Below are 12,731 nucleotides of genomic sequence, written 5' to 3'. Positions count from 1 at the left end.
GAGGCTCATGTTAACGTTCGCAGGTGTTGTGGGCATTGCTTTCGTTGTGGGCGCCATATCAGCTTTAGAAAAGCGTTTGCTCCTCCTAGGGAAAGTCTAAAGACTTTGCCCCCCCCCTCCCTCCCCATCGCAAACCCTAATGCACGGAAGCTACACACAGTGCTTTACCGCACTCGTGGGCCACACGTGCCGCATGCTACTGCGGAATATCTGCGGGCGCATCGTTAGTGCGAATAGTGGCTCGCGTTACAACGCATGCGCAGTGACAGCGACCACACCGCAATGCTTTGCTATGTGCTATTTTAAACCTCCATAATACTGCTAGAATATTGGACGAAAACTTTTGTTAGAGTTGCCTGGTGGAACATGGGCGAGGCCTTGCCATGCAGTGGATGTAGTCAGGCTGGTAAAATGATGATGATGATTAGACAACACCTGTATCAATGATGACATGCTTCACCACTTGCCAGCTGATTGAAGGCCAACGCTCTGTCCACCGATATCAGTTCAATATCTCTCTTAAATTCGATATCCCTTTTGGGTGGTCACAATTCAGCCCCAATAAACAGTTTCATCTTCGACCTGAAATCTGCTTCCTTCGCCAACTTCACGACCCCTTACAATATAACATCCCTTCAGTTTCACTCTCAGCGATAACGAAGGGCTCCCATCCTGGCGATGTTGAGCCATCCTCATGGTCTGCGATGACTTTAGCCTTTTCTTTGTGGTAAACGGTACATTCGCCCTGCGTTGAGTAAGTTTCTCTTCAGTTGCGCAGCACGGGCTTCCTCATGCTGGGTACCTTCAAAACGAGGCTCAGTGCCTAAAAACCTCCTGCTGGCATCTTGAATTTTCGCAAACGAGGTCCATGTAGATATATCTGTTCCCCGTGCACGGTGACTTCAATTTCGAATAGCTTTGACCAGTGTCGCCTGAGCGTAAAATAGGCTCCACCTGCAGCGAGACCTAGGGTGGGTGCGCCCACCTCTTTCCAGCATAGTCGAAGCAAAAACTGGCGATGAATCAATAAAAAGTCTTCCCACAAGTAATAGAAATGTCGGCCCGATCCTCTTCAGTTTTGACGCTTTCTAAACAAAAACCAGTTGTGTCAGAGGAAATTTTCCGGCTGAACACATTGAAAAAATTAGGAGCTGACGTGAGCACGACTATACTGTTTGGCGTGTAGGTACGTTGAAAAATACTTAACAGTTTTCAATACGGCCAGCGTTACCTTTAAAGTGTTTATGTAGGTCATTTCAGCTGGACCAAATGTATAGATGTAACACCCTACTAAACAATGCTTTTGGCGATGCCAATAAGGTAGCATTTAGTGAGGCACTGCTCTAGTCACATAAAGTGAGGCATATATATATATATATATATATATATATATATATATATATATATATATATATATATATATATATATATATATATATATATATATATATATATATATATATATATATTAGGGGCGAAGCTCCTTATAGCGGCAACCGTTTGTCTCTCGTAGTCGTAGTCGTATTCTATGTGTGTAACAAGTCTTAAGTTTTGACCTGCAAGGTGGTGCCGGTGGGAGATGTCTCCTGTGCGTTGTTGAACAATAAAAAATTCGTAGCATGCACGTTAACTAAAAGCCGAATTCTCCTGTCTCTCATTCCCCATTAGCAGCCATTGGCATGTAGGTGAGCACTATCTGACAAGAAAGGGTCGCTACGTTATACTCGCTGGGTGTAACCCTCTTGGTTTTAGAAAGGTTTAGCGAGCGTTGAGCTGCAGTGCCACGAATACAGTGAAGTAGTATATGCCATGAACTTCAGGTGGTTAGAGGTGGGAAGTAGGTACGAAGCGCAAGCCGTAAGAAAGAAAAAGCCGAATTCTCCTGTCTCTCATTCCCCATTTGCAGGCATTGGCATGTACATTGAGAAACATCTGACAAGGAAAGGTTACTACGTTATACTCGCCGGGCGTAGCCCCCTTCGTTTTGTAACAAAAATTCGCAAACGTTTGTTTGGTCCCACAGCCTAACTGGCTAGTAGAAGGTTTAGCGAGCATTGGGCCGCAGTGCCATGAATACACTGAGCTAGTATATACCATGAAGTCGGGGTGGTTAAAGGTGGGAAGTAGACACGAAGCGGAAGCCGTAAGAAAGTGTGCGTGTGCCACCTCTCGTTTAGTCCTTGGAATGTCCGCAGAATGGCGGTGCTTCTATATCAAGAATATATGATGAATAGATGTGAGATCGTAGTACTTGGAGTGTTGAATAGATGGAGGAACGGACACAGACAGATGCATGGACGGACTCACGGATGGCTGCACCGACGGATGGACGCATGGACGGGCGCAGGGGCGGATGCATGGACGAACGCAGGGACGGATGCACAGATGAACGTGCGGACACACGAACAGACGTATGCACGAACGGGCGAATGGACGCACGGACGGTCACACAGATGGACGCATGGACGGACGGAAGCAAAAACGAATGGACCGACGGATGCTTCGCCCCACTCTCCATCATTCACTTCGTGGATATGCGGCCATTTTTTTTGTGCCTCCCGCCGTGGCTGCGGTCACTGTTGCCAATCGGCAGCGTCAGCTGCGCTGCCGCTGGGAGGCGGCACTCACCAGCGACGAGCTGGCCGGCCAGCTTTGAACTGTCCGGCAAGCTGAAGATGCTGTCCGGGTCCAACGACTTCGAGCGGTCACCTGAGTAACCGCCATCATAATCGATGGAGAGTGGGAAGGGAGAGGAGTTAATCCCCTCTTCCCCCACCTCGCCCGGTAAAACTGCCGTACTTTAAATAAAGTTCATTCATTCATTCATTCATTCATTCATTCATTCGCTAGAATAGAATCGCTCCTGAAGAAGCCGAGCAAAGAGGAGGGTAACAGGGAGTGGCGTCATTGGCCTATAGTTTTAGGCAACGCCTAGTGCACCATCGTGGTCCTTTCACCTGCATTACTGGTACATTGCGATTGCAATCAGGGACTCTCTCTGCGCGGCAAGCACTGATTTTCTAGCTCGTTAATTTGCTTAGCTGTTTTGTGTGACAAAGTTCATAATAACTTTTCTTAAATATACAGAGGAAGTAAAATGCGAGACTGCACGTGAGACTGCACTGCTGCATGAGACTGCACTTCTGTAATTATGGCAACCAAGCTCCCTAAAGCGATCGTTCAACAGATCGTAAACAGCTTCAATATATTTACAACCCCATAAGCATGGGTTCACCGCTCGGCACATTGGGCAATTATGTAATTGTCTGAAAATTACCATATAAAATTGTTGCAAGGTCACAACCTAAAGAATGAAGGCAAAAATGTTTTAGGCCAGTGTGCTCAGATTTGGGTGCACGTTAAAGAACCCCAGGTGGTGGAAATTTCCTGAGCCCTCCACTACGGCGTCTCTCATAATCATGTGGTGGTTTTGGGACGTTAAACCCCTCATATCAAAAACACATAAAGAAAAGTTTCGCGAGTTGTCAAAACACTTACAAACAAGATTTTCTTGCTTCTTATTCAGAAAGACACAGATCTCACAACATACAATTAAATTTAAATCTTGTACAAAAAATGAACGTTGTTCAACTTAAAACGCCGTCGTGCTGTGTGCGCTCATAAATATTTCTTCACTGCGTATGAACCACATAGCAATTGGACAAGGAAGACATGACAATTATCATGCAATTTGCGTTGTCTTGATGTGACTTTGAATAAAGAAAGCACTCACAGTAGGAGTCCTACTGCTGCGCTGGCCCAATACGATAAAACAAATAAGACAAATTCAGGAATAATTTATGGTGGACAAAGCCTGAACGTGTCTCTTTACGACATTGCATTACAGCAAAACTCAGTTGTCAGCTCCGTAATGTAGTGCAGTCTTTACAGCACAGTCCAATACTTTTGGGTCCCTCTTTTTTTTTGGTATATGGGACATAGTAAACCTGGCAAACAATGCAGTACTGCTCTTATTATACAACAAAAAACAAAAAAAAACAGATGGCAGACGAGCACTTGTTTAATTAGGCTCAATATGGAACTTATCCTGTCACGCCCCTATCGTAAAAGATGGGGCCTGCTGCAGCTGAACACATCGCTTACACCATGATTGACTGCCGTTAGGAATGAGCGCTATTATCACTACCACTCAGGACACGAACTTAGAAGCTTCACGAGCGCTTCTCAGCGCCTGAAGCTATTCTTTTCTCCCGTGTATCAATATTGTCGAGAATAGGCACGTTCAGGTGGTTGTTCTATTCTAAATCATTCTTGAATTCATTTCCTTTTAGTTTGTTGTGGTAAACTCACTCCACTGCTCAGCAGTCCCCACTTGGTGCTTTGTTTTATTAAAAGTCACATAGAGACCATCCAAGGCGCATGCTCATTGTGGCGTCTTCCTCGTCCAAGCTTACTGCGGCACGTAAAATGAAGAAACATTGATTGATATAAGTTTAAGTTTATGTGGGGTTTAACGTTCTAAAACCACCATATGATTATGAGAGACGCCCTAGTAGAGGGCTTCGGAAATTTCGACCACCTGGGGTTCTTTAACGTGCACCCAAATCTGAACACACGGGCCTACATTTCCGCCTCCATCGGAAATGCAGCCGCCGCAGCGGGGATTTGAACCCGCGACCTTCGGATCAGCAGCCGAGTACCTTAGCCACTAGACCACCGCGGCGGGGCATGAAGAAACATTCGTGACCGCACAGAGCACCACGATGTTTCCATAGATCGAGCAAGGTAAACTGTCAAATACTACTTCTAGTATCCCGTTATCACGACTAAAGGAGAAGAGGTTGACATTCTGCAATGTTTAGCACAGAGAAGCGTCGAAATTTGAGCAAGTGCGTACGGGAACATCTAAAAGAAACTGCGCAGCATGAGCAACAGGGAGAAAAAGAGCACGCGCGAGTTTGTTGTTTCTTATTTCTTCGTATATCATCTTGCGACGCAGACTTTTCTGAAAATAATTAGTGTGGAGTACCGGCCCAGTTCACACATTAACAATGATACCCGTGCACTGGCCGACAACGCAGCAGAAGCAGCAGGCTATGCGTTTCAACTCTACACGCTTGACGCGCCTGCACACGCGTGAGCTGCTACGGTCGTGCGATTGCAGCACTAGTTGCATCGCAACACCAGGCGCTCCGAGATTTCCCCTAAGTATGAAACAGCTTGTACATTGATACGAACAGACATCCGTGTACCCATAAAACAGAGCACCTACTGACCTCGTCTGTAGGCTAGTATTATGAATCAATGGCGTTTAAAGCCACTACGTAGTGCACGATTCAGTGCATTTCGTCTCACAATTTAGGCAATCATAACACCTTCACTGTGAGCCTCCCTTAAGCCTCAGTATAGAGTATCAAAGAAGTTCTTTCTGGGTAGACCGTCAGCTTTTCGCCATTATGTTTTCTTCCGTCCTTTCCTCAATATTACAAAAAATCGGCACTTTATGACTGTGCCACAATATCTCCTTTTTATCCTCGTTTCTTTGAGGCGACGGTGGCTCGATGCCTAACGGGCGCCTTTAAGTGATGTGGAACCTTCGATTGCACTGTCTATACTATCGATGGCTAAGTCACTATTGAACTATCGATAGTACAAAGAAGTATAGGCTGCATCACCGGTGGCTAAAGTGATACTATGCTTTAGTCATTGAGTTTAGTCATTGACTGTAAATTCAATTGCAAACCAACGGCGTGAAAGCATGGTCACATAGGCTTTGCTCTCTGAGGGCGTAGTCTATGGTTGTGGGAATAACCATGGCAGGATCGGCAAGGCAGTGCTACAGATCGGGATTATTCACTACAACATGAAGCGGGCCGCGCAAGCAGTGTTTCTTTCTCAGGGCACCTCTCAAGACCTCATGAAGAACACAACATAACAAGTACGCAGATCTTGGAAAACCAACGCCTTACAAGACGGAAGTATGCCCCTTCGCACCCCAACTTAAGCAGCCAGCAAGCCAGAGACTAGTCTCGCCTTCAAATAAACACATACCCATACATATTAAGACTACAGCCGATTTTTCCTTAGCTACCAATTAACAGCAGAGATATGCTTCTGGTGCAGCGACCACACAGCCACACTTTCAAAAATCCATGACGGATGTACAGAGCCAGCAGCCCATGCTATAAGCGCGTTCACGTCAAAGACTCACAACGTGGTCTTTCAAAACACGACTTCCCAAGCTAGCACTGGGCAGCCAACTGGTGATTCTAAACTAGGCTCAGCAAGCCGTCGCAGCTAGTTGGGTGCCACGAGAAGGCTCCACCCGAGATTAAACCACGGACTATCCTGTGTTCGAGCATTAGTTTTAAGTGTATATATTTCAGCATTTTCACTAAGGTGATTTCATTCAGAAAAAATTTCTCATAAATGAAAGGAGCAGTGTACTGGGAATAGTGTACTGTTTTTTATTTATCGATACTGCAGGCTAATATGCTGGCCCATGCAGGAGGGGCAAATACAATAATACAGTAACAAGGCATTCACAAAAAGCTTACATTGCAAGAAGAAAAACATACAGTGCAAGACGCTTGATTAGCGAAACCATTTACACGTGATAGCAACAAAAAAAATCTTAAGACAATAGCAGAGCACTACACAGAGCATGGAATTCACGACACAATTGTAAGAAATGTTTAACACTGATCATACTTATACTAAATATAAAGAAAAGTGGTTTTCCAATTCTTTTGTAAAGTTTTCCGATTCTATGACGTGAACAGGTAAAGAGTTCTATTCTTCTATGGTGCGCGGAAAATAACTGTTCATGTGAGATTTGGTTTTATTGATATAAGCTTGAGAGAAAAACTCTGTCTGTGTCTAGTCAACTTTGTGTTTTGGGGGTACTAAAAAGAGAGGCCTCTGAAGGCCAATTTTCCCTTTTATTATGTTGTGCATGAACTGTAGGCGACTAAGTTTACGGCGTTGTTCTAGTGAACTTACTTTATTGCTAAGCATTAGAAGTGAAGGGGAATGTTCTCTTTTGTGTTTTTTGAAAATGAATCTAACAGCCTTCCTCTGCACACGCTCCGAATTCATGATGTCTTTTTTGGTGTGAGGATCCCATAGAACCGCTGCATATTCAAGTTTTGAGCGCACAATTGCGTTGTATGCCAAAAGCTTTGTATTCGCCGGAGCTTTGCTAAGCTTTCTTTTCAAAAACCACAATTTCCGCAAGGCCGAAGAGCATGTTAGAGATATATGATGTGACCAAGTAAGTTTGTTATTAAACGTGACGCCTAAGTATTTATACTGGTCAACCTTGGTTATTACGGTGTCTTTAAGAACGTAAGAAAATGTGCTAGGTTCTTTTTGTTTCTTGTTACTCGCATCAAAACTGTTTTTTGTACATTTATTTCCATTCCCCAAAGTCTACACCACTCATAAATAGCTGTGACTGATTGCTGCAACCTTTGGTGATCATTCTGCGAGGTAACTTCTTTAAATATGACACAGTCATCCGCAAATAAATTTACATGCACGTCACTAGGAAGTTTTTCCGAGATATCATTTATATAGATCAAGAGTAGGAGTGCTTCCAGTACGCTGCCTTGCGGCACGCCCGAGGTTACATGGCGCGCAACGGACGAGCATTGTTTAATTTCTACGAACTGTTGTTGCCTGTGCCGTAGGTATGCTTGGATCCATGATATAATGTTTGAAAGGAGACCAATGCACTCAAGCTTGTAGATTAATTTTCTGTTCATTAATGAACTGTTGTAACTGTTTTCAATGAAACATCCGGTAAATGAACCATCGATAGTATCAATAGTTATTTTTAAACTATCGATACGATTGATAGTTCATTTATTGATGTTTCTGCATCACTAGCTGCTTTCTTGTCAAAGCCACGCGGATTGGACAGCAGCTCGTTTCAACAAAGGGCATAACGATCTCGCTGCTACAACATGTTCGTTCGAAGTCTTATACATAGTAGCAAGTATGACGCTGAGGCAAGGTGCATGCGCTCGGAGGCAGTGCTCTCACTATGTACCAGTTGAATGACGCACTGCAGAGTGTGCTTCTTGCTGCTACGTAGCTCCTGTGAATATAGTAAGTGTGCAAGGCTTCAGCCAAGTTCCTAGGCAGCCCGACGTTTCACTACCAATTCCATTTTTACCTGGCGGTTGACTAGTTCACGAAAGCGTTTTCCTGTGTTTAAGCACGGCTCCAGTCGTCCTTTTTTCTCGCGTTTAGGTGGCGATAAACGTGTAAAAAAAGACATTGTTACGAATGTTCTGAATGCGCTTGGACATGAGCCAGAGCCTACTTCCCAGATTGCTTTTTGTTTTTAGAATAAAAGCGCCGTTGAAGTTGATTTCATGGTTGGGCTTCGAACTGTATTTTGAAAAGCACTTCGTTGCACTACAAACTTTGACATCATATTTATGCTGACGTATTTTTTGAACACTCTTTCTCTCGGCTATCTAGTTGATAGGAAGCTCAGCACACGACGCCTTATAGACTGCGCCTTGTTGTTCTACTTAGAAGGTCGATGCTTCAGCCGTGGAAGCAAGCGGCTGAGCGTCATCGCAGGCTTTTGAATCACCGTAACACTTCCTTTCCGGAAATCCTCGAGAGCTCTTTGCTGGTTCGCGATTAATATCGAAGGATTATAGGCTGAGCTGGCTTCTTAAAATTTTCTTTGGTTGGTGGAGTAATCAGAGAAGAAACGAGGAGGGTCACGTACTGTATTTAGCATTCTGTCTCTTCTTCTTTGTATTTTCTTTCTCTCTCCTTTTGGCGTGAAAATTGTTTTCTTCATGACAGGACCTCCGAAACCTCGGAAACCTTGGAAGCAGCCGGATGACAGGATGTCAAATGAATATACCTGTCTGTGTGTACTGGCATTTTTTACACCAAGAAGGCCGTGCACTCGTCCGGCTGTGCCACTACAACGCTGCGAAACGAAAACGTCCAACCTCGCTGTCACTCCACCGAGAACTTCCAAAATAGAAACAGTTTCATCTTTCAAATATCTGGGAGTTACATTCACCTCCGATTTAAGCTGGACCCCCCATATAAAAAAAATCAAATCGAAGGCGTGTAAAAAGCTCGGCCTGCTCAAGCGTCACCTTTATTTAGCTAATTCAGAGACACGACTTCACGCGTATAATGCTCTTATCCGCTCTTCACTAGAATACGCGCAAATCACCTGGAATCCACATCAGATGTGTCTGACTAACATGCTTGAATCCGTACAAAACAAGGCCGCGCGCTTCATTCTGTCATCGTACTCAAGATACCAGAGTGTATCTGCCTTGAAGGACGAACTTAATCTGCCCCCTCTCACCCAACGCAGGCAGTTGTCAAGATTAACTTTTTTTCACACCCTGTACCATCATCCAACACCATTCGCTCGCAAATTTATACTCCCGGCACCCTATACGTCCGCACGCGCTGACCACGCTCACAAAGTTGGCCCAATTTTTGCCCGAACAAACAAATATCAGAACTCACCCCTTGTTCTGGCAATCAATGAATGGAATTCTTTACCTAGCAGCCTAGTGGACCAAACAGACACCTCTTCTTTTCAAACCGCACTCCTCGCTTTTCTAGCTATTTAAATACCCTGTAACTTGTCTTCATCATGTTCATCTTTTGTAGGCTGTAAATTTGTGTTCCTGCCTTCCAAATAGCAGATTTTTTGTCACTTTACGCTTTTTTATATGTTTCACGCTGTACTTTGCAATTTTGTACTTTTCCTACCTTTATGATATTGTAATGTCACTTTTGTTGTGTTGATTCTTTCTTTTTACAATATTGTATGTTGTGTCGGCTTTCAACCCATTCCCCCCCTATGTAATGCCCATTTGGGCCCTTAGGGTACCTAAATAAATAAAATAAAATAAATAAAACTATATTGCCTAGTTGACGGACCTTAGATGTTGGAGAACGCTGCGTATTGGTCACTTATTTATGACGCAGAAGCAGTCATCCACGTGCGATATGAACACGCTCACCTTCTCGATAAAGAAGCCTACTGCCGTCAATGCTATGCCCTCCATTGTGAGGTTCGTAGCTGCAACGGGGACCACCACCACTGTCGTGATTCCGCTGGCTTCTCTGTATAAGTTCCCGCTGACGTTTAGGTATATTCGTTTGCGCCCATACTCCTGTTGGTGATGCAGTCAATCGATGCTTAGCCACGTTTTTTCCCCCCAAGAGTTTATCTTTATTCAGAGCTGTAGAGACAAAGGACGCTGCTACCACTATAGGTATAATAATGAGCAGGGAAACGACGTCAAACGGGACGATGCACTAGTCAGTGCTCAGTCAATCTTTCAGTCAATCTTTATTGTACTCCACAAACTCGCTGGGGTTGCGTATGTGGGATGGTGTTTAGCCTACAGATGGCGCTGGTATCTAATAGAAATACTTGTACCGTAGGGTTAATATACAGACTCTAGAGGAAACGTGGGGGCGGAATACCCATCAATAACAAAGTAAGGCGCAGACATCTTGGACCGTTGTCAATGTTGCCATCACAATACCTTAAAAAATCAGTAAATTTTGACGTTTAAAACACTTATGATTTCGAGGTAAAAATCGTAAATAGGCGTGTTCACGTATTACAAACGAACGAAAGCTGCTTCACGTTTATATCAGCTACTTTTGTGAAAGATACAATGGTAATTTATTTAGGTTACTGGTCGCAAAATGGGTGGTTTGCAGGTTTATTTTGTAAATGGCTTCCTCATCCGTGTATTCTTGAGAGTGCACCGTGTTGCAGCATGCGCATGACGGTCGATTGCCCCGGCTTGCTTGCGTGCCGGGTGAGTCGTATATACAGTGCTTCGTTTTCCATGTTTTTCTTACCATGGGCCAAGAACTCAACTCCTTGTGACAATCTCTTCCTGTGATGTAACAGATATCTGCAAAACAGAAAGAATTGCTACAAGGTGTGGCGAGTGCGAGTAAACGTAACTCGAAAGCTGACTATCGTTTCACCGTAGCGGCGCCCAAGTGGTTATATGTTTTAATGCATGGGCCCAATGGGGAGATTTTCCTCTAGAGCATGTATATAAACTAAATGACTTGAACAGGCCATGGAGTAGAGATGATGTAAAATTGACAATAGGACAGGGCGTGACGATGGGCTTTTGGATTGTTGTAAATCCGTAAACTCTTGGTGCAAGTACTACGTTTCGACAGATTTACACAATTCAGCTCTCGCATCAGATAGTGGCAATTTCAGCATGTTGTTCTTATTGCTCGCGAGATGAAGCGAAGGGTCCTAAACTAATGCTGTATATGTAGTCACCCCGTGCGCTGTGAAGCGTGCGAGCCTGAGCAGGGCATGGTCACTCATGGCCCCACGCTTATTTCGTGATCGGGGTGGTTTGTCCGTCTTGCGCTTTCACCGCAAGTGCACGTTGAAGTTAGCGAGAGCCCGAAGGTCTCTTTGTTCACACTTTTTTATTAACGGTGCACGCTGATCACGCAGAAGTAACAATTGTGAGAGTTGTCAGTTGACAGTCGTCTTGTGTATGCTTGTGCCTTCCTTCTGCACATGGTTATTGGTGTTTGCGCACAATGAGTAAGGTGTCGAAATGCGACTATAGTAAGTTAGCGCTTGTCCTACGTATTTTTTTCGGTGAGTCCTTTCTGCTTGAAAGTTACGCTGCGTCTTCAAGCGCTTTCGCTTATCGCGTGACATCACCATTTGCTTCTATAGCATTCATTCCTTTCACCTTATAGCGAAACAATGTGCAATGAACGGTAAACTACGTCTATGAAGACGTGTTTCACTTTCGTGTTACACTGATTCCTATGACAGAAATTTTGTGTATGCATGGCACTTTAGTCACATAAATTCACTACCTTCATTTTCGCTCTTTTATTTTTTCACAGGGCAACTGTCGTGCAGGACTACAGCCTTTTCTACACAGATTTGTGGAGCACGGTGAAAACAAGGATGCATTGATCAGATCAATCTTCTGGTTCATTCAATAAGTAATAATAAACTGGTTGTATTCAACGCTGTCTTCAGAGATTTCTTTTGCAGAAATGCCGAAGTCAGCCTCGGCGTCCCTGGTAGTGAGAAAAAAATCATCACCCCAGGCTGACAGAAAAATTGATAAAGATGCTAATAAAGTGACTGAGTGATTAAAAACTGCGAAGCAAAGTGGCGACCGAACCAGGGCTGTTTGGCTCTGAGTGAGGTTCAAACCCAGGTCGTTTGCGTGGCAATTAGATTTTCTACTGAATCAGATTGGCACGTTCACTCTGCTTGGAAAGGCAGTAAAAGTAGCTTTTATGCTTCTCCGAAACAAGCCTCCTCTATTCATGCTTCATAATGCAACATTAAACATGACAGTAATAATGCGTGTTACAAGCATTCATTGCCAAAGGGCGTAAGAATATGTGATTATCATAATGACCCCACGGTTGAAAGCCGGTACCTTACTACAAAAGGCACACATGCTACCGAACATATTCCCTCATGACGACGTATAGTGGGTGCATAGCAAATTTGAAAAGGTTTCATGCGCTAAATCTTTGAAATACGCACTAGGATTATGATGTCGCTTTTGCGTTGAACTTCTAAAGGGGAAGCTTTAGGACTCCCTAATTTTGAGACTACTCGTTGGAAGAGCAAAAAAACAAACAAACAGAAAAACTCTTAAATCATTTTCTTGCGAACACCCAAGTTTTAAGTAATTTCATAAACTTGCTTTTTCAAGAAGTTCTTAAGAGACGCACATAAT

The 12,731-nt window shown here is 44.0% G+C and overlaps 1 protein-coding gene across 1 annotated transcript in view; it reads left to right on the top strand.

The window, feature by feature from the left end:
- Nucleotides 1–12,001, top strand: part of LOC119172550 (putative defense protein 1) — a 114,569-nt gene extending 102,568 nt beyond the window's left edge. Inside the window, exon 4 of the mRNA XM_037423707.2 lies at nucleotides 11,875–12,001. Coding sequence (XP_037279604.1) covers nucleotides 11,875–11,947 — 73 coding nt within the window. The 3' untranslated portion in view covers nucleotides 11,948–12,001. The remainder of the gene's footprint in view (nucleotides 1–11,874) is intronic.
- Nucleotides 12,002–12,731: the final 730 nt, after the last annotated feature.

This window comes from Rhipicephalus microplus, chromosome 4 (genome assembly GCF_043290135.1).
Source record: "Rhipicephalus microplus isolate Deutch F79 chromosome 4, USDA_Rmic, whole genome shotgun sequence".
NCBI classification, from domain to species: Eukaryota; Metazoa; Arthropoda; class Arachnida; order Ixodida; family Ixodidae; genus Rhipicephalus; species Rhipicephalus microplus.
Note: the sequence above shows the minus strand (reverse complement) of the source record. Positions and strands in the feature narration are given on the sequence as shown.